We start from the raw sequence: 22,448 nt of genomic DNA on the forward strand, positions 1-22,448 counted from the left end.
AGTGGGAGCCACTCCAGCGCAGGCCTAGCCCCTCAATGTGAGGGCTTGGCCCCTAAAGGTGCAGAGAATTCCGCACTTTTGGGGAGGCCCGACGCCGGAGTGGTTCACGCCACTCCGTCCCGCCAGGACCCCCCCCCCCCGCCGGGTAGGGGAGAATCCCGGCCCTTGTCATTAGACTTATTATGCAATTACAAAGGGGAACTTAATTGGAAGTACAATATTGGAATGCCACATCATGCAATGCATTTGAATGGAGGAGCAGAGAACAAGATAGTTTTAAGCAGTTTACTGAAGAGTGGTGCATCTTGGATTTTCAAATTTAATCATGTGCTTCGTTGACGTTGTGTGAATTGCACATCAATGATAGTAAACATGTTAGTCTTGCTGTCATTTTTACAGTAAATAATGGTCTTTTTGCCTAGTTTGAATTCATGAACCCGGGTTAAGTAGACAATCAGAAGGATGAGGCCAAATCTTTACCTGGCAGTGATTTATATCCGAAGCACACATTTTCTTTTTAAAGATGGAAAGCTGTTAAAATGCTTTAAAAACATGTCAATCTACACTTGGTTATTTTATCCAACTTCCATCACAATTAAGATTTACACTTGAGAAATATCACTCCATTAATACTGTTTACTTGGAAGCAAATTTTGTGCTCAGTTACACAATTTTAATCAACTCGGAGGCTATTCAAGCATCATTCAACAGCTCCTACTGTAAAAACAAAACACAGGTAATCTGCATAATTTCTATTTACATGAACAAGTATGCACAGGACAGTTGAAAACAGGGCTACGTAAAGTAACAGCCAAAGTCAATAATAACTAAAGCTCATAATAACCCGCATAACTAACATTACAATACTATAATTTATGCATTCTTGTGGAAATGGTGCAGAAAGTAACTAGATTCAAGTCATATTCCTTCAAAATCCAGAAAGAACAGCCTAGTGGGTTATTTCATGATGCATGGTCCAGATATGGTAATTCCAGCATTTTATGGAATATCTAATCTGCTACTTGCACAACACCATCAACAATTTGTATGGCACTATTGATTAAATTCTGCTCTACAAGGCACATACAAATGGATGCCAAGTGGGAGCTCAAAAGAAGAATGAAGCCAAGAGCCCGACTATTTCTACCATTTTATTGATATTCTCATGAAAACTATTTTAACAAAAATTAAATAACACTTTGTACATAAAATGTTTATGTAAATGTTTGTTTATTAATCATAGCTATAGCAAACTTAAGCCAAAAAAATCTTGTCTTCAAGGCAGAAACAATGGCTGAATTCAAAGCAATTAGACAGATTCTTGACCTACATGGATATCAACGGTTTAAGTGGGGGGGGGGGCATTGTCAGCCAAGAAAGAGCTACGGCCACAGTCAGAGCAGTCATGATCTTATTAAATGGCGGAGCAAGCTTGAAGGGCCAAATGGCCGATTGCTTCAATTTCTTATGTTCGTCATAGAAACATTTCATCTATTGTCAATTTATGTTTAATTTATAACATACTAAATAATCCTGGCAGGGATAGCAGAGAAACAGGTTTGAAAAAAATGTTCTTTAAAGAAAGGCTACAATTAGAAAATTACTATATTACACAGCCAGGTGCTAACATGGATTCATAGAGACAAAAAAAATTAAACAGCAAAGGAAATGCTCAGCTAAATACAAAAACTAGGATGACAACCTAGCATTATACCAATTTTGTAAAAGCTTTCCTGACATTTGCAAGAAATGCAGCGAAATTGTTGATTTCTTTGAGTTTTTCCAGCAGCAAAGGCATACATTCCAATGGTGGTTCACATGATGTGACTGAAAAGGTAAAGGAAAACAGCAGAAAGTTAATGAAATGAAAATTGATACATTCAGATAATATACTGTCCAAAACACAGTTGCATGATCAACATTTTAGCAGCTCTTTTCTGGACCAGAGGCCAAAGGTCATGAGCTCAAAATTCCATTAATGCAAGATAGTAAACTAAATGTGCGGACCAGCACCACAGTAGAAAAAATGACCACGAATCTTCAAATGTAGATACCCTAATTGGGCTAGAGGCAATTTCAGCTCCCAGTTAGAAGCACTGCCTGCAGAGCATGATTGTCAAATGCAGATAGCAACTACGATGGGGCCTGCTGCCTTGCATCATAACACTGAAGGGCCAGCAGCCTCACTGCACAGAAGCAGCCAAACATCAACGGTAGCATTGTGGATAGTACTCAAAATTGACTCCAGATCCCATGAACTCTCATGGCATAAAGTCAAACATGGGCAGAGAAACCTCTTGCTGATTACTACCTGCCACCCTCCCTCAGCTCATGAATCAGTGCTTCACTGCATTACAAATGACTGGGCAGCACGGTAGCATTGTGGATAGCACAATTGCTTCACAGCTCCAGGGTCCCAGGTTTGATTCCAGCTTGGGTCACTGTCTGTGCGGAGTCTACACATCCTCCCCGTGTGTGCGTGGGTTTCCTCCGGGTGCTCCGGTTTCCTCCCACAGTCCAAAGATGTGCAGGTTAGGTGGATTGGCCATGATAAATTGCCCTTAGTGTCCAAAATTGCCCTTATTGTTGGGTGGGGTTACTGGGTTATGGGGATAGGGTGGAAGTGTTAACCTTGGGTAGGGTGCTCTTTCCAAGAGCCGGTGCAGACTCGATGGGCCGAATGGCCTCCTTCTGCACTGTAAATTCTATGGAAAAAAAAATGGTATTGTGCCAATCTGTCACCTGAAAATCTTAGTGGTTAAAATTTGATCGCTATAGAAAAAAACTATATATTAAATCGAACACCTGCACTAATATGCACCACACTGTTCAGGTCAGTGAACTACATGTGAAAATAGCCTTCAGGCCCTCCCACCCTGTTGACAAGCTCTTCAAGGGGCATAACAGGCCATTAATTGGAGGAGCATTGAACATAGATCACCCAGTATCGCAATTTTCAAAGCATGTCCGCTTCCCTTCTCATCCCCACATGCAATTGTAAATCCCAAAACAAAAATGTTCTTTTTAAGTTGACAAATTGGAACATTTCTGGGGATCTGCAACACTACTACATGGAAATTTAATTTACATTTGGGATTAATGCTAGGTTTATACTTTAACTAAAAAATGTGGTAACTTTACTACCTATATTTAGATTTTAAAAAAAAATGTATTTTATTACAAACGTGTATCAAAAAAAAGTTACAGCACATAAACATCCGGGGAAACATTTATGGGCAGCACGGTAGCACAAGTGATCAGCACTGTAACTTCACAGTGCCAGGGTCCCAGGTTTGATTCCCTGCTGGGTCACTGTCTATGCTGTAATGAAAAATACGACATTTAAAACATGAAAGTAACACTGAGAATGCCTGAGACTTTTAATGAAAGGGAGAAGTCCCACAAGGGGTTAACAGCAGCAGCCTGTTTGAAAAGCAGACAGCTTCACAGAGGCGGAGGAAAACAGATAGGAAAAATTCATTTTGATTCACAAGTTTAAAAAGTCATTTGATTGATTTAAATTCTTAAGTTATATGAAAGGGAACAGCATTTCACAATTCTTTCAGCAAAAAATTATTTTGAAATGAAAATCGCTTATTGTCACGAGTAGGCTTCAATTAAGTTACTGTGAAAAGCCCCTAGTCGCCACATTCCGGCGCCTGTCCGGGGAGGCTGGTATGGGAATTGAACCGTGCTGCTGGCCTGCTTGTTATTGAACAATTAAGAAAACAGCCAGAATCTAAAGTTTAAAATAAGGGCTGACCGTTAAGCGTGAAAACTTGCTGACACCAATAATAAGATGAGACAACTGATTTACAAATAAAGAAAACTATAAGGTGACACGGTTACACTCTAACATACACCATTTTGACGTTAAAACCTTTTAGAAAATGGCCAAGCCAGATAAGGATAGAGTCAAAGGGGGTAACCTGAACATGACATTAGCTTGACCCAAACATGACCCGGGTTGAGACTGAAAGAATCATTAAAAAAGACATAAATCTGAAAGTGTACTGACAAAGACACAGACAAATGTATTACATGTCAAGCAAAGTGAGAAAGTTCAAAGTAAGTAATGGCGAGCTGGTGGAATGAAGCCACGCTGTTGCAAAGACGCCATGCTTCTAACCGATAGAAATTAGCTTTCAACTTCAGGCTCAAGTAGCAGAAGGGTGTCATTTGTAGGGGTCAGGCTGCACAAATGGTTATTAAAATTCTGAAAAGTGAGCAGAAACATTCATTCTTCCTCAGTGATGGGACAAGCAGAATCTGAAGACTGAGCAACCCAGAGAAGCGAACAGAAGACCAAAAGTTAAAGAAAATGATTGACAAGATAGACTTGAAAATCTTACAACTGGTCTGAACAAGAAAAGATCTGTAAAAATAGTTTTTATCTTTTTAACTTGAAAATAAAGTTAAGTTGAAATTGTTAACCAGAAAGAGTGGTTATTATTATTATTAGAAAGTTTACTTTACTTAGCAAGCCGTACGCGTGTGTAAGCTACTAAGTGGTAAGTAGATAAAACGCTTCTATGAAGATATGGGGAGGAATTCTCCGCAACGGCCGAAGCCGTCGTGAAACCCAGAGTGTTTCACGACAGCGTCGGAGGCCGCTCCTCGTCCCCTATTCTCCCCCCCCCTGCTCGCAGGGGCTAGGAGCGGCGTTTCATCAAACTCGGCCGCCGGGCCTTTACGCTGGCATCAAGGCGGCGCGCCGATAATGACACGGCCGGCGGCGTCTTAGTGACGTCAGCCGCGCATGAGCAGGTTGGCTGGCTACAACCCGCGCATGCGCGGTTGCCGTCTTCCCCTCCGCTGCCCCGCAAGACGTGGCGGCTTGATCTTGCGGAGCGGAAAGAGTGCGTCTCTTGGAGACGTCGGCCCGATGATCGGTGGGCACCGATCGCTGGCCAGTCCCCTCCCGAGCATGGCCGTGGTGCTCGATCCCCTCTTCGCATCTCACAGGCCCCAAACTCACCTGTCGCGCAATGTTCACGCCGGCAGCGACCAGGTGTGGTTGCCACCGGCGTGAAGAGGTCGGGAACGGCAGGCCGCTCGGCCCATCCGGGCCGGAGAATCACGGGTTGCCGTTAAAAATGGCGGCCCACGTTTCTCCGAGCGGCGTGTCGCAAAACGCGACACGCCATTTTGGGGGGGGGGGTGGGGAGCGGAGAATCGCGCCCATGGGTTATGCCGGGGGATAACTTGAAACACTAGTTTGACCCGAATAGCACCCTAAGTCTGCATAGGAGTCAGGGAGTGAAAATCCCTGTTCACCATTTAGAATATCTTGGACCCTTTTTTGGTATGGGGGAATTCTAAGAATAGTGGTGAGGTTTTAACTTTAGTGCGGAGTCTGCACGTTCTCCCCGTGTTTGCGTGGGTTTCCTCCGGGTGCTCTAGTTTCCTCAAACAGTCCAAAGACGTACAGGTTAGGTGGATTGGCCATGATAAATTGCCCTCAGTGACCAAAAAAGGTTAGGAGGGGTTATTGAGTTACGGGGATAAGGTGGAAGTGAGGCTTAAGTGGTTCGGTGCAGACTCGATGGGCCAAATGGCCTCCTTCTGCACTATATGTTCTATGACTCTTCCTCAAAGCTCCTCGGAACATGCTTCCGAACAGTCAACTATACAGTTTGTGACTTCCGGTGATGACGTTGGACTGAGCAGTTGCACGTCAAGTGGCTCTTATCCCGCGGATCAGTAAAACAATCACTTTTCAACAAAACTTACCAAAAATCACATTGATTTATTCTCCAAATGTTAAAAAGATGGGGAGTGAGAGAAGGTGAAAGAAAAAATGACGGGAAAAAGCCATCCTGGGGCCGCATGGAGACCAGGAGTGGAAGGAGTCTGGAGCAGAGGCACAAGGCGGTGGAGCACAAGTCTCGCCGGAGTGAAAAGGGCAGAACAGCCAAGTACAAGTTCCCTCACCAGGAGGGAACTGGATGGCATTCCTCTCAGAGGCACTGAAAGAGTACCAGCAAGAAATCAAACTGGACATACAGGCGACGATGAAAGATGCGGTTGCTGAAACCCTGGTGCAAATACAGATTGCTCTGAGCAGGGCCGAAAAGAAACTGGAGGCCCAAGAAGCCACCATGAAGGACCTTGAAAGAGCCGCAACCAACCAGAGTGATCGGAAAGTGGCATCGGCAAAGGAGGTGGCGAGACTGGTCACGATGCAGGGTAGCCTGAGGGGAAAGGTCAAGGACGAAGAGTATCGGTCAAGGAGGCAGAACCTGCGGATCGTGGGCCTACCAGAAGGAACCAAAGGCAGGGACACCACAAATTACGTGACCCAAATGCTGGGTAACCTGGTGGGAAGGGAGACCTTCCCTAACCCACCAGAAATAATGTGGAGATGCCGGCGTTGGACTCGTGATTACAGTAAGAAGTGTTACAATACCAGGTTAAAGTCCAACAGGTTGTTTGGAATCACTAGCTTTTGGAGCTCAGCTCCTTCATCCGGTGAGTCATCTCCCCTTCCCATCCACTCACCTGATGAAGGAGTTACACTCTGAAAGCTAGTGGTTCCAAACAAACCTGTTGGACTTTAACCTGGTGTTGTATGTCTTCTTAGTTTGCCCATCAGAAATCGACAGGGCCCACCAGTCATTGTCACCGGAACCCAAAGCTGGGGAATAACATGAGGGTCATCATAGTCAAATTGCACCGGCACTAGAACCAGTAGAGAAGCCTGCGCTGGGCTAGGCAGTCCAAAAACTGCAGTCTGGAAGGACATAGACTCCGAATTTATCAGGACTTTGGGGCTGACCTGGCCAGCGCAGGGCAGTATCCTCAATATTTCCCTTGATGCAGCCTGCCTCCGCAGCTGGTGCGCTAGCATGCGACTCGCCTTCTCCCCATATTTATACTGCACTCCTCTTGCCCTACATAGCTGTCCTATTGCCCTCCTCGTTGTCTGCCTGTCAAATTGCCCCTGAAACTTTTTCCTCCTTGCCAATCCCTCCGTGGTGGACAACCTCAAATACTCACTATCCACCTCCACTATCTCGCTCATTAGATGGTCATATTCCTCCCTCCTTTCCCTATCTGCATGAGCCCTGAACAAGATAATTTACCCTCGGACCACTGCCTTCAGCGCTTCCCAAAATGTGGCTGCCAACACCAACCCATTTTGATTCAACTCCACATAATCCTGAATCGCTAACCGCACCTTGTCACAAATGCCTCCATCCGCCAACCTCAAATCAAACCTCCACCCCGGCCTCTGCTCTCGTCCCGGCCTGAGCCGAAGCTCCAGCCAGTGGAGCGCATGGTCTGAAATAACTATCCCCGCTTACACTGCCCCCTCTAGACCGACCAAAATCTCCCTGCTCACCACAAAATAATTAATCCTCGAATACACCTCATAAACATGTGAAAAAAAGGAATACTCCCTTGCCCCCAGGTTCTTAAAGCGCCACGGATCCACCATACCCATCCTTTCCATAAGCCCACCCAGCTCCTTTGCCATTCGTACCCTACCCATCGACCTGGGGCTCGACCTATCCACTCTTGGCTCTAGGACACAGTTAAAATCGCTTCCTATAATCACCTGGTGCATGGCCAAGCCCGGGATTGCTACCAGCAACCCCCTCACAAAACCTACCTCATCCCAATTCGGTGCATACACATTCACCAACACCACCAGTGTTCCTTCCAATACCCCACACAATCAAATATCTCCCACCCGGATCCTTCACTTCCTTCGCACTAACAAACCCTGCTTGCTTGCTCATTAAAATTGACGCTCCCCACGATTGAATCAAATCCTGAGTGGAAAACCTGCCTGATCCCCCCCCAACATTAACCTAACCTGGTCCTTCACACAGAGGTGTGTCTCCTGCAGAAAAAATGCCTCCGCTTTCAAGCTCCTAAGGTATGCAAATACCCGCGATTTTGTAACCAGTCCAGTAAGCCCACGCACATTACACATCACCAGACTTAGCGGCGGCTTATGCCTCCAGTCCCCTCCACCGTCTGTCATCCTCCCCACTTAGTTCCAGCCCCGTTACTTCCACCCTGTAACTAACCCATGCCAGGTGGCCCCCTTAATCGCCCCAATCATATCATCGTTCACCCCTTGCCACGTCGCGTCAACCTCACCCTCACCCTCCCAGTCCCCGCAACCCCCTCCTCCACGGCCACCTCTCTTGGTCTTCTCCCCTACCTCACTTCCATTCACCAGCATTACTTGCCAGCTGATAGCCTCTGTCCTAAGGCAGCTCCCAATGACCACCTCTCCCCCCCCCCCTACTCCCCTCCCCATCTCTACTCATGGTAGGAGGCTCCCTGCTGACCTTACCCTCCCCCACCCAAACAAAGCATCATCCTGAACTCCAGGTCACCTCCCCGAGAGCAAACAAACAAACAATAAACACAAACAGGCCCATGAAACAGGAGGGGGGGGGGGGGGGGGGAGGGAGAATGGGAACATCCATCCCCACCCCTGCTACCCCTTACCAACCCAACAGTAAACACCCCCAAAAACAAACCCTCCAAACAGGAGGGAACAAAAAAAAAAACCCCAACCCTTACACTGTCATGTGAGAGTACCTTTAATAAATGGGTGTTTATAAATGGGTGTGTATACAAGTGTCTGTAGTGAGAGTACCTTTAAGAAATGGGTGTTTATTACTGCAGTGATGTCAGAGAGTGGGTGGAGCTGGGCTGTCTGTCAGCTTTTTACTTTTGTTTTAGGCTGTTTTCTGCAGGATGTGTTTTAGTTTCGTTTTCAGAGCTGGATAGCTGCAGTCATAGGCAGAAGATGTATGAATCGCTCTCTGTAGTCTAACGACTAAATTGATCTTGGTGATTTAAAACTAATAACAGTAGTGACTTTAACCTGATGTGCTTATGGTAAAACATGTTTTAAGTTATATGGATGTTAAAAGGAAAGCTTAAAGATTTATTTAGTGTTGTATTCTTTGGGGGTTGTATATGAATTGATGGTTGCTAAGATGTTCACTGTATGTTTTAAAAAGGTTAACTTGAGTACATAGAATAAACATTGTTTTGCTTTAAAAAATACTTTTCCATTTCTGCTGTACCACACCTGTAGAGTGGGCCATGTGCTCCCAAAACCACAATCTAGTAAAAGTTGTGGGTCAGGTGAACTCCATGATACACTTTGAGGTTCTCTAAACCCTGGCCCATAACAAATTGGGGGCTCGAGGGGGATAAAAGTCTATCTATAAGATTGGCTTAGTGAACTTAAAGACAGTGGGGGTGAGCATATTGTGGTTGCTTTTCAGGTGTGGTATTATAGTTTACGTAGGGGGCGTGTTGTGGACAATGCTCTTTCAGAGGCTATGAAGTTTTTTGGGGTGGAGATGGTCACACGCAGTACCTTACGGACAGAGACTAAAAGCAGACTGTTAGATTTGGCAAAAACATTGCAGTTAACATTACCTGACAAAATGCGAAAAGATGAGGTAATTATGAACATAGAACATACAGTGCAGAAGGAGGCCATTCGGCCCACAGAGTCTGCACCGACCCATTTAAGCCCTCACTTCCATCCTATCCCCGTAACCCAATAACCCCATCTAACCTTTTTGGTCACCAAGGGCAATTTATCATGGCCAATCCACCTAACCTGCATGTCTTTGGACTGTGGAAGGAAACCGGAGCACCCGGAGGAAACCCACGCAGACATGGGGGGAACGCGCAGACTCCGCACAGACACTGACCCAGCCGGGAATTGAACCTGGGACCCTGGCGCTGTGAAGCCACAGTGCTATCCACTTGTGCTACCGTGCTGCCCCAATGGCGGTGGCTAAGCATTTAAAGTTGCCTGAGATACAGTTTGACTCATTGGAAATAGGAAAAAAAATTCAGTTACAATTTAATCAAATGGAACATGAGAAAGGATTAAAGCAGCTTGAATACGAAAGAGAGAGAGAGGAAAAAGAAAAGGAGAGAGAAGAAAGGAGAAAAGAAAGAATAGCCCGAGCAGAAGAAAAAGAAAGAGAAAGGGAGATATAGATCAGGGAAAAAGATAAAGAGAGAGAGTTTGAACTTCAGAAAATGGCCATGAAACATGACAGTCAGTTAAAAGTGGCAGACACAAATGGAAATGCATAGTTGGGTGATAGTGAGGAGGATAGTGAGAAAGAGCGTCAAAGTCGAAGGCTTGGTGGGAATCTATTTAAATATGTCCAAGCATTGCCAAGGTTTGACAAGAAGCAGGTAGAAGCCTTTTTCATTTCATTTGAGAAGGTAGCTCAACAAATGAAATGGCCACAGTACATGTGGGTATTACTGATTCAAACAAAGCTGGTATGTAGAGCTAGTGAAGTGTTTACATCACTACCAGAGGAGCTATTTGGGACGTATGAGGAGGTGAAAAAATCCATTTTAGGTGCATTTGAACCAGTGCCTGAAGCCTACAGACAAAGGTTTAGAAATTTAAGGAAATAATTTGGTCAAACTTATATGGAGTTTGAAAGGATCAAACAGAGTAATTTTGATAGGTGGATAAGGGCTTTGAAAATAGACCAAATGTATGAACCTCTCAGAGAAATTATACTTTTGGAGGAGTTTAAAAATTCAATTCCTGATGTAGTGAGAACTCATGTGGAAGAGCAGAGGGTTAAAACTGAGATTAGCAGCAGAAATGGCAGATGATTATGCAGTAGTTCATAAATCAAAGCTTGGTTTCCGACATCAGTTTCAGCCTGTGAGGGACAGAAACTGGGGACATGAGAAATACTCAAGTGGTAAAGGTAAAGGTGATGTGATGGGAGATAATAAGGAGAGTGTACCTCAGATTAAAAAGAAATCCAGAAGGGTGGAAAAGAAATGAAAAGTTTCAAATGTTTTCACTGTAATAAACTAGGCCATGCAATGTCACAGTATTGGTGGTTGAAGAAAAGCACTGCGAAGGTTGATGTGGTAAAACAGGATAAGACAGTGGGGCTTGTTAAAGTGGTAAAGGAAAGCCCAAGTGAAGCGAAGGAGGTGCAAAAGATCTGGAGGTGATTTATAAGAAGATGTCAGATGTCTTCAAAGAATTTACTTGTGTGGGTAAAATTTGCTCATGTGTATTAGGAGGAGCAGGTAAATAAGTCACAATTTTAAGAGATACGGGAGCTAGTCAATCTTTAATGGTAAGAGATGAGGAGTTATGCAACCTGGGAAGAATGTTGCCAGGAAAGGTGGTAATATGTGGAATTCAGGGTGAGAGGAGTCGTGTTCAATTACATAAGATAAGGTTGGAAAGTCCAGTGAAGTGGTAGTAGGAGTAATAGTGGGAGTAATAAACTATCTTGTCCAGAAATACAGTTTATCTTCGGTAATGATATAGCTGGATCGCAGGTGGGAGTGATGCCTATGGTGGTTGATAAACCAGTGGAAAATCAGACAACTGAAGTGTTGATGGACGTATATCCTGAGATTTTTCCGGATTATGTTGTGACAAGGTCGCAAAGTCACAGGTTAAAACAAAAGGAGAAATCATAGAGTGAAGATGACGTTGAAGTGCAATTATCAGAAACGATTTTTGATCAGATGGCTGAAAAGGAACAAGGACAGATGGAGGATAAGGCGGATATTGTTAGTTCAGGAAAATTGGCAGAGTTACAACAAAAAGATATGGAAATAAAACGGATGTATCAGAAAGCATACACGGAAGAAGAATCTGAGTGTATGCCAGAGTGTTATTACCGTAAAAGTAATGTCTTGATGAGAAAATGGAGGCCTTTACATATGCAGGCGGATGAAAAGTGGGCAGAAGTTCATCAAGTAGTATTGCCGGTAGGGTATGGAAAGGAGGTGTTGCGAGTTGGACATGAGGTACCAGTGGGAGGTCATTTGGGAATAAGGAAAACTCAAGCTAAAATACAAAAACATTTTTATTGGCCTAGACTACATAAAGATGTCGTTAAAGTTGAAGAATAAAGAGATTAAGGGTTATGGTGTTCGGGCGGGAAAGTGGAGCTGAGTCCACAAAAGATCAGCCATGATCTCATTAAATGGCGGAGCAGGCTCGAGGGGCCAGATGGCCTACTCCTGCTCCTAGTTCTTATGTTCTGATAATTTTGTCAATCATGTCACACATGTCAAGTGATAGGGAAACCTCAAGCAGTGATAAAACCAGCACACTTAATACCCATTCCAGCATTTGAGGAACCTTTTACAAGGGTTCCAATTGATTGCGTAGGACCGCTTCCTAAAATAAAAAGTGGTAATCAATATCTTTTGACGATAATGTGCCTACTAGGTTTCCAGAGGTCATTCCAGTACGTAATATTACAGCTAAAAAGATTATGGAGGAGTTACTTAAATTCTTTACGCGGTATGGACTACCCACAGAAATACAATCGGATCACGGATCGAATTTTACCTCAAGGTTATTCAAAGAAGTTATGGATAGTTTAGGAATAAAACAATTTAATTCAACTGTGTACCATCCAGAATTGCACGGAGCCTTAGAAAGGTGGCATCAGATATTAAAGACAATGTTGAAGGCTTATTGTCACGAGGGTTGGGATAAAGGAATTCCATTCGTACTGTTTGTAATTAGAATTGTAGAATCATAGAACTTACAGTGCAGAAGGAGGCCATTCGGCCCATCGAGTCTGCACCAGCTCTTGGAAAGAGCACCCTACCCAAGCCCACACTCCCACCCTATCCCCATAATCCAGTAACCCCACCCAACACTGAGGGCAATTTTGGACACTAGGGATGCTCCTAACGAGTCAACCAAATTTAGTCCTTTTGAACTAATCTTTGGTCATGAGTAAGAGGACCACTTAAAGTGATTAAGGAAAAATTGTTGAGTGAGAAATCGGAAATTACATTATTGGATTACGTGTCAAATTTTAGGGAACGATTAAATAGATTAGATGAATTGGCTTGACAACATTTTAAAGTTGCACAAAATGTGATGAAACGGGTAGCGGACAAGAAATCTAAAGTTCGTCATTTTGCCAGTGGACGTAAAGTTTTAGTGTTGTTACCAGTGGTAGGTGAATTTTTAAAAGCAAGGTTTTGTGGACTTCATCGGATTGAAAGGAAATTAAGTGAGGTGAATTATGTGGTTACAAACACCAGATAGAAGGAAGACTCACTGAGTGTGTCATGTGAATATGCTTAAAAGGTACTTTGAAATGGAAGGAGAGAAAAAGGAGGAGGTTTTAATGATTCTAACTCAAAGTGACGAACCAAATCCAGATGACTGTGAATTTGACATACTTCAAATTAAATTGGAAAACAAGGTTGTTCTTAAAAATTGTGATAAATTGTTCAGTTACCTTCCAGAGGAATAACAAACTGACATGAAAGAGTTATTGATATCACGTGGGCAAGTTTGTAGAGATAAATTGGGAAGTACTAAAATGGCTATACATGATGTAGATGTGGGAAATGCTGTTCCAATCAAAAACATCCATACAGACATAACCCTTTAAAATTGGCACAGGTTAACAAAGAGATTGAGAGTATGCTTAAAAATGGCATAATTGAAGTGGGTTGCAGCCAATGGAGCTCACCCATAGTGACACACACAACAGTTGTGTGTGGACTGTAGAAACGTTAATGCAGTTACAAGAACGGACTCTTATCCTATCCCACGTTTGGAGGATTGCATTAAGAAAGTGGGACAATCAGCTTTTATTTCCAAATTGGATTTACTTAAAGGTTACTGGCAGGTACCTTTATCCGAAAGGGCGAAGGAGATTTCAGCTTTTGTGACTCCAGATGGTATATACCAATTCAAAGTTATGCCATTTGGCATGAAAAACACCCCAGCCACATTTCAACGGTTAACTAACAAAGTTGTTTCAGGATTACCCAATTGAGCAATATACATCGACAATATGGTAATTTTCAGCCTGACATGGAAAGAACATTTAAAACATCTGATGGAGTTATTCCATCGACTTCAGGAGGCGGGTTTGGTGATAAACCTAGCCAAAAGTGAATTTGGAAAAGCCCAAGTTACTTTCCTTGGCCATACAATCGGACAGGGTTGAATGGTCACAGGGAATGTGAAACCAACAGTTGTTGAGTAGTTTTCAATATCCTCAATACAAAGGAAAAAATGAGATTTCTTGGCATGAGTGGATTTGATCGAACATTTGTGCAAATGTTTTGTAGCGTCATTGCTCCACTGATGGACTTGCTGAAGAAACGTCGAAAATCTCAATGGACAGCGGAGTCTCAACAGGCATTTGACTGCCTGAAAGCTGTGATAACCAATGCTCCTGTGTTGGAGAATTACAAGGGAGTCTGTGATCAGATTGAACTAAAGTATCTGACTTTAAAGAGAAATGCCGAGGTGTAGAGAAATGGACGGAATGTGCAAGGACCTTCTTGTTCAAAGAGACTGTCAAGCGAGAAGGATTTCAGTTGGAGGAAGAACAAAAATGGATTATATTATTATATCTGTTTGCATGTGTTGTTTTTTGAAACTAAAAAGTATATTTACTGTGTGCATTTCTTAAAGAATAGCGAAAAGGTGAAAAATGAAATCATCTGGAAGTTGATGGTTTATTTTTTTTCTTGGGGTCCCCCCAAGGTGTCATGTGAGAGTACCTTTAAGAAATGGGTGTTTATAAGCGGGTGTGTATATAAGTATCTGTAGTGAGAGTACCTTTAAGAAATGGGTGTTTATTACTGCAGTGATGTCAGAGAGTGGGCTGTCTGTCAGCTTTTTACTTTCGTTTTCAGCTGTCTGCTGCAGGGTGTGTTTTAGTTTCGTTTTCAGAGCTGCATAGCTGTAGTCACAGCCAGAAGGTGTATGAAACTTTCTCTGTAATCTAAAGACTGTAAATCGATCCTGGTGATTTAAAACTAATAACAGTAGTGACTTTAACCTGATGTGCTTATGGTAAAACGCGTTTTAAGTCGTATGGATGTTAAAAGGAAATCTTAAAGGTTTACTTAGTGTTGTAATCTTTGGGGGTTGTATTTGAATTAATGGTTGCTAAGATGTTCACTGTATGTTTTATAAAGGTTAACTTGAGTTCATAGAATAAACATTGTTTTGCTTTAAAAAATACTTTTCCATTTCTGCTGCACCACACCTGTAGAGTGGGCCATGTGCTCCTCATACCACAATCTAGTAAAAGTTGTCGGTCAGGTGAACTCCATGATACACTTTGGGGTTCGCTAAACACTGGCCCATAACAACACCCACTTCAACTGCATTCCCAACCATTACAAAATGCCAGCATCCCAGTTACCCGCATTGTTCAACTCAGTTCTCCCCCCAGTTTATGTTAATTGATGAAGAAGTGTTCGGCCGCTCAGGCCGGTAGAGCACCCCAAACCAGATCCGCCGCCTGTACAGCACCACCTTGGCCTTGTTGAACCCTGCACGCCACTTCGGCAACTCGGCTCCCATGTCCTGATATATTCGGACCTTGTTCCCCTTCCATTTACAGGTGCGTTTCTCACTGGTCCAATGCAAGATCTTCTCTTTCTCCACAAATTTGTGGAGTCTCACGATCACTGCCTGCAGCGGCTCCCCCGCTCTAGGCTTCTGCTTCAGAGACCTGTGCGCTCTGTCCACTTCAGGTGCCTTATCTCGCACCCCTTCCACCACCAACCCCGCCAGCATCTTCGAGACGTACCTCGTGACGGCACTCACACCTTCCACTCCTTCAGACAGGCCCACTGTCCGCATGTTCTGCCTTTCCGAGGTGCTCTCCGGCTCCTCCATCTTCGCCCTCAACGTTTTGCAAAGGTCTCCTTCGAGCCCCACCTCTGCCTCTAGTGCCACCACTCGATTGCTGTGGTCAGAGATCACCCCCTCAATCACTCGGATCTGCAACCCTTGCACCTCCAAATACTCCACCCGATCCTTCAAACTCTTCAGGAGTGCCACAGCACCTTTGATGGTCTTTGTGCGATTCTCCCACATCTCCTTCCTCTGCTGGAGGAACTCATCTTTAATAAAATCTATCAACTGCTCCATCTGGGGCTTTCCGACTTGCACCAGCTCTTCCCACTCTGTCATCCTTCCACCAGCTGCTGCGCCACAGATTTCCTCCAACTCCTTGGCCAGGTCTCTCACCGTCTTCTGCCGGGTTTGGTAACTAGTGGACAGAACACTCCCAGGGAAGACTACTCCACCAACCTTCAACTACACCTTTTCGGCGAAATTATACCCAATATCGGGTGAAAAGAGTTCTTTCCAATGCCTTCGAGCCGCAGCTGCCCTGTGTGCGAACACACATATACCCACCACTGTAAATCCCTATATTTAGATTTTAAACTCAAATTAGTTCTGAGAAAATAAAATGTAGATCAAATCTCTTAATATTTTGATTTGCACTCATTACCAAATGTGCAAACATACCAATTAAGAGCAGGAGTAGGCCCCTTGAGCCTGCTCTGCCATTCAATAAGATAATGGTTGATCAACTGCAACCTCAACCCTACATTTCTGCCTACCACGGTTCACTCCCTTCCTTAAACAAGAATATTCGAAGATTCTGCTTTTTGAGGAAGAGCTCCAGAGACTCAAGACCCTCAAAGGAAAATATTTCTGCTCATCTTCATTTTAAATGAGTGACCCCTTATTTTAAATGGTGACCCCTAGTTCTAGATTCTCCGACAAGAGGAAACATGCTCTCCACATCCACCCTGTTAATATCCTTCAAGATCTTAAAGGTTTTGACCAAGTCATTTCTTAACTCTTCTAAACTCTAGGAGTTACAAGGCTAATCTCTCCAACCTTTCCCCATAAGACAACCAGCCCATTCTTCTATTAGTCAAGAACTGCTTCTTATGCATTTACATCTTTCCTTAAAAATGGACCAATACTGTACACAATTCTCCAAATGCGGTCTCACCAATGCTCTGTACAGCAAAGCATAACCCCCCCCCCCTACTTTTATAATCCACTTCCCTCACAATAACATTCCTAAATATCCTTTTTATTCATCCTGCCAAAATGGTAATTTCACATTTGCCCATATTATACTCCATTTGCCAGAGTTTTGCCTTCAACTATGTCCCTTTGTAGCCTCCTTATGTCCTCTTCACAATTTACTTTCTTACCTATCGTTGTGCCATCTGCAAATTTAGCAGTGATACCTCCAGTCCTTTCATTCAACTCATTTATATAAATTGCAAAAGGTTGAGGCCCCGGCACTGATCCTTGTGGCATACCACGCGTCACAGCCTGCCAACCAGAAAAAGACCCATTTATATCAACTCTGTTTCATGTTCACTCGTCAATCTTAAATCCATGCCAATATGCTATCCCCTACATCTATTCGACAAGAACCTTGATACTGTACCTCAACTAATGTCTTCTGGAAATCTTTTTCTTACATAAACATTTAATTGAGGTATTTATGGTCTTACAATAACAAAATAAACAACGGACATGAATTTATAAACATAGTGCAAAAGCCATCTTCCGCCCTTACAGGTCCCACCTTTACTAACCTCCTGCTGTAAACTAATCTAACCCCCAGCACCCCTCCCACCGAAACGGTTAATTTTCCACAAAGAAGTCGACGAACGGCGCCACCTCCAGATGAACCCTAACATTGGCCCTATCAAGGCGAACTTGATTTTCTCCAGACAGACAAAAATAGCCATGTCAGTTAGCCATGTCTCCATCGTCGGGGGCTTTGAGTCCCTCCAAGCTAATAGAATCCGTCTCGGGGCTACCAGGGAAGCAAAGGCTAGAACATCTGCCTCTTTCTCCTCCTGGATTACCGGGTCTTCCGACACTACGAAAATCGCCACATCTGGACTCGGTGCCACCCTTGTTTTTAACACCTTGACATGACCTCCGCAAACCCCTGCCAGAATCCCCCAAGCTTCGGGCATGCTCAGAACATATGGACATGGTTGCTGACCATCCCGCACCTTGCGCACCTATCTTCTACCCCAAAGAATCTGCTCATCCCGGCCACTGTCATGTGGGCCCGGTGAACGACCTTAAACTGCGTCAGGATGAGCCTGGCACATGTTGTGGACGCATTGACTCTACGCAACGCGTCCGCCCAGAGACCATCCTCTATCTCTCCGCCCAGCTCCTCTTCCCACTTGCACTTCAGCTCCTCAATCTGCGTCTCCTCTGACCCCATGAGTTCCTTGTAAATGTCAGAAACCCTCCCTTCTCCCTCCCACACTCTAGAAACTACCCTGTCCTGTATCCCCTTTCGTGGTAGGAGCGGGAAGGTTGAGATCTGCCTGTGTAGGAAGTCCTGCACCGGCATGTACCGAAATTCATTTCCCCTCGCCAATCCAAATTTCTCCTCCAGCTCCCTCAGGCTAGAAGAGCTCCCCTCTATAAACATATCCCCCATCCTCTCAATCCCTGCTCTCTGCCATCTCCAAAACCCTCCATCCACCCTTCTCGGGGCGAACCAATGATTATTACAGATTGGAGACCACACCAATGCTCCCTCCGCCCCACATGCCTCCTCCATTGCCCCCAGGCCCTCAGGACCACCTCCACCACGTTGCTGGTGGAGTATCGTGCCAGCAGGAACGGCAGAGGCGCCGTTACCAACGCCCCCAAACTGGTGCCCTTGTATGAAGCCGCCTCAACTCACTCCCAAACCAACCCTCTCTCCACCACCCACTTTATGATCATGGCTATATTCGCTGCCCAATAATAATTACTAAAGTTCGGCAGCGCCGGCCCGCCCTCCCCCCAGCTCTGCTCAACCATCCCCTTTTTACTCGCGGTGTCTTACCCGCCCATACAAAGCCAGTGATTACCTTATTGACCTGTTTAAAGAAGAACCATGGAATAAAGATGGGGACACATTGAAACACAAACAGGAATCTCTGGAGGACTGTCATTTGCACTGTCTGCACCCTCCCAGCTAGTGACAACGGGAGTGCGTCGCACCTCGGAAAATTGTCATTCATTTGGACCACTAATCGGGCCAAATTTAACTTGTGTAGCTGTACCCATTCCCGTGCCACCTGGATGCCTAAGTACCGAAAGCTTCCCCCTACCACCCTAAACGGCAGTTCCCCCAATCGCCTCTCCTGCCCCCTTGCCTGGACTGCGAACATCTCACTTTTCACCATATTTAGTTTATAACCTGAAAACCGTCCAATTTCCCCCAGGATCCTCATAATTTCTTCCATCCCCTGCAGTGGGTCCGATACGTACAATAGCAGGTTGTCTGCATAAAGCGAGACTGTGTTCCACTCCCCCCCCCCCCCCCCCCCCCCCCCCCCCCCCACCCACCCACCCACCCCACTCCGGATCAGCCCCTTCCAGCCCTTGAGGCTCTCAGCGCAATTGCCAGCGGCTCTATGGCTAACGTGAACAACAGTGGGGAGAGGGGTCTCATCCCCCAATGCAGCCTGAAATAGTCTGATGTTGTCCTATTCGTTCGTACGATCGCGACAGGATCCTGATACCACAACCTGACCCAGTCAATAAAGCCCCGTCCAAATCCGAACTGTCCCAGTACCTCCCACAGGTATTCCTAATCCACCCGATCAAAAGCCTTCTCTGCGTCCATTGCGACCACTACCTCCACAGCCCTACCTTCTGGGGGCATCATGATCACATTTAACAACCTTCTGACTCCCTTGACTAGCCAATCTGTTAGCACGGTGGCTCATCACTCCGGCACCCCCCTGTCTCATTCCCATTGTTTCCCCGTCCACATCCCCACTCCCCGGCGCCCCATCCCTCTCTCCAACCCGCTGGAGCAAACTCACTGGCACAGGAAGGCATGGACATCAATAAAACAAAAACCCCCAACCCACATCCTTAACCCCCCTCGCTGACCGGCCACCCTTAGTTACAATACCGGCTCCAGTGCACTCAGCGAGCCACACAAAAAGGAAAAAACAGAAAAAAGAGGAAGAAAAAAAAACCAGTAACCAAAAACAAAGGGAAGAATCCCAAATGTCCCACATGGCACCTTTAACCCAGCAAACCGTTGAACAGCGGTCCAGGCACATTCGGCGTCCCTTCATACGATAGTTCACGGGTCCTAATTCGCGCCCGTGGACCTCTTTTCGGGACCAGCCCCTGATCCCTCGCAAAGTCCATCGCTTCTTCGGGCTCGGAGAAGTAGTGGTGTTGACCCTGATGCGTGACCCAAAGACAGGCCGGGAACAGCAGACCAAACTTCACGTGCTTCTTGAACAGCACTTCCTTGACTTGTTTAAAGGCTGTTCGCCGTCGAGCCACCTCCTGGCTTAGGTCCTGGTATATACGGAGAACAATGTTGTTCCACGTGCTGCTCCTGGCGCTCTTCGCCCACCGCAGCACCCGCTCCTTGTCCACGAACCTGTGGAACCTGATCAACATCGGACCGGGGGGGGGGGGGGGGGGGGTCGTCCCCCGGCCGCCCCTGCCTCGCCTGCACTCTGCATGCCCCCTCCAGCTCAGGCGGTCGCGGAAAGGCTTCAGCCCCCATTAGCTGCATCAACAGGTCTGCCACAAACGCTGCGGCATCAGCTCCCTCAGCCCCCTCCGGGAGGCCGATGATCCTCCGATTTTCCTGCGGGCTCTGTTCTCCAACTCCCCCACTCTGTCCAGCAGTATTCTTTGACACTCCTTCAGCCCGTCGACTTCTAACACCGCAATCGTCTGCGCATCCGCCTGCTCCTCCACCGCCTCTCCCAGCTCCTTAACTTTTACATCTTGAGCATCCAGCCTCTGATTCAGCTGATCCACTGCCTTCTGAAGTGAGTCCAAGTTGTCCCGCTTCAGTGACTCAAAACTGCTCTTCATCACTTGTAGCATGTTATCCAGCGCCTGCTGGATTGCTGAGTCCGAGGTCCGTGTGTCCGCCATCTTAGGTTCCACGTCAGCTTCCCCTGCTCCTTGCCTCTGTCCTTTTCTCTCTCTCTTCCTCTGCTTCCTGGGCTCCCGCGGCTCCATGCACTGCAGCCCGCTCCTCAGTCTCGCTATCGCGGGGAATCAGCCCCTAAAGCCCCGCCGGAGTGAAAGCCCGCCGAATGTGCGGCTCACTCGATCATCGCCGCCACTGGAAGTAACTGCCTACCCTTAACGAACCAAGTCTGGACCTCCCCAGAACACAGCCTTCAATCCTAGAGGACAAGATTTTGGCCAGCAGTTTGGCATCCACATTCAATAGGGATATTGGCCTGCAGGACCTACATAGCTCCAGGTCCTTGTCCCGCTTCAGGATTAATGAGATCATGGCCTGTGACATCGTTAGGGGAAGCACCCCACACTCCCTTGCCTCATTGAATGTCCTCATCAACAGCGGCTCCAATATCCTAGAACACTTCTTATAAAACTCCACTGGGTACCCATCCGGCCCTGGGGCTTTACCCGACTGCATGGTCTTCAGACACTCTGCTATCTCTTCCAACCCGATCAGGGCCCCCAGCCCTTCTACCAACCGTCCACCTTTGGGAAATTCAGCCTCCCTAAAAAGTGACTCATCCCCCCCGGCCCAGCTGGGGATGGGGGGGTTCCGACCCATACAGGCTACTGTAAAACTACTTGAATGCCTTATTCACCGCTGCTGAGACTACAACCAGGTTCCCGTTCCCGTCCTTTACTTTCCCAATCTCCCTGGCTGCCCCCCCTGTTTCTAAGTTGCTGCGCGGGCATTCTGCTGGCCTTCTCGCCATACTCATAGATCACCCCCCCCCCCCCCCGCCTTCCTCAGCTGCTCTACCGCCCTCCCTGTAGTTAACAAGCCAAACTCTGCCTGTAGCCTCCGTTGTTCCCTTAAAAGCCCTGCCTCTGGAGTCTCCGCATACCTCCTGTCGACCTGCAATATCTCCTTTATCAGTCGGTCTGTCTTTGCTCTGTCTGCTTTCTCCCTATGGGCCCGTATAGAGATCCCCTCTAACCACCGCCTTCAATGCCTCCCAGACCACCTTCGCTGAAACTTCATCTGTGCCATTGACTTCCAGCTAGGTCTGAATACATTTCCTTAGCCGCCCGCACACCTCTTCGTCAGCTAAAAGTCCCACGTCAGCCACCAGTGTGGGCACCGGCTACTCTCCCTGCTAACCTGTAGGTCAACCCAGTGCGAGATTGTGATCGCCGAATACTCCATGTCCACTACCCCCGTCAGTAGAGCCCTATTCAAAATTTTAAAAATCAATCCGAGAGTACACTTTATGCCCGTGTGAGTAGAAGGAGAACTCCTTCACTCTCGGCTGCCCAAATCTCCATGGGCCCACGCCCCCCCCCCCATTTGCTCCATAAACCCCTTTAGCTCCTTTGCCATTGCTGGCACCCCGCCTGTCCTTGAGCTCACCCGGTCTAACCCAGGGCCAATGACTGTGTTAAAGTCCCCTCCCATGACCAACTTATGTGAATCCAGGTCCGGGATCTTCCCTAGCATACTCTTTATAAACTCCACACCATCCCAATTTGGCACGTACACATTTACTAGTACCACCTGCAACCCCTCCAGTTTCCCACTGACCGAAATGTACCGGCCTCCCACATCCGCAATTATTTTTCCCGCCTCAAATACCACTTGCTTATTAATCAGGATCGCGAACCG

General features: G+C 46.1%; 1 protein-coding gene across 4 annotated transcripts in view; it reads right to left on the minus strand.

The window, feature by feature from the left end:
- Positions 1-1,138: 1,138 nt before the first annotated feature.
- Positions 1,139-22,448, minus strand: part of spc25 (SPC25 component of NDC80 kinetochore complex) — a 40,143-nt gene continuing 18,833 nt past the window's right edge. For all 4 annotated transcript variants that reach the window (XM_038789759.1, XM_038789758.1, XM_038789757.1 and 1 more), the window contains exon 7: positions 1,139-1,827. In XM_038789759.1, coding sequence (XP_038645687.1) covers positions 1,709-1,827 — 119 coding nt within the window. In that variant the 3' untranslated portion in view covers positions 1,139-1,708. The remainder of the gene's footprint in view (positions 1,828-22,448) is intronic.

This window comes from Scyliorhinus canicula, chromosome 2 (genome assembly GCF_902713615.1).
Source record: "Scyliorhinus canicula chromosome 2, sScyCan1.1, whole genome shotgun sequence".
Taxonomy (NCBI): Eukaryota; Metazoa; Chordata; class Chondrichthyes; order Carcharhiniformes; family Scyliorhinidae; genus Scyliorhinus; species Scyliorhinus canicula.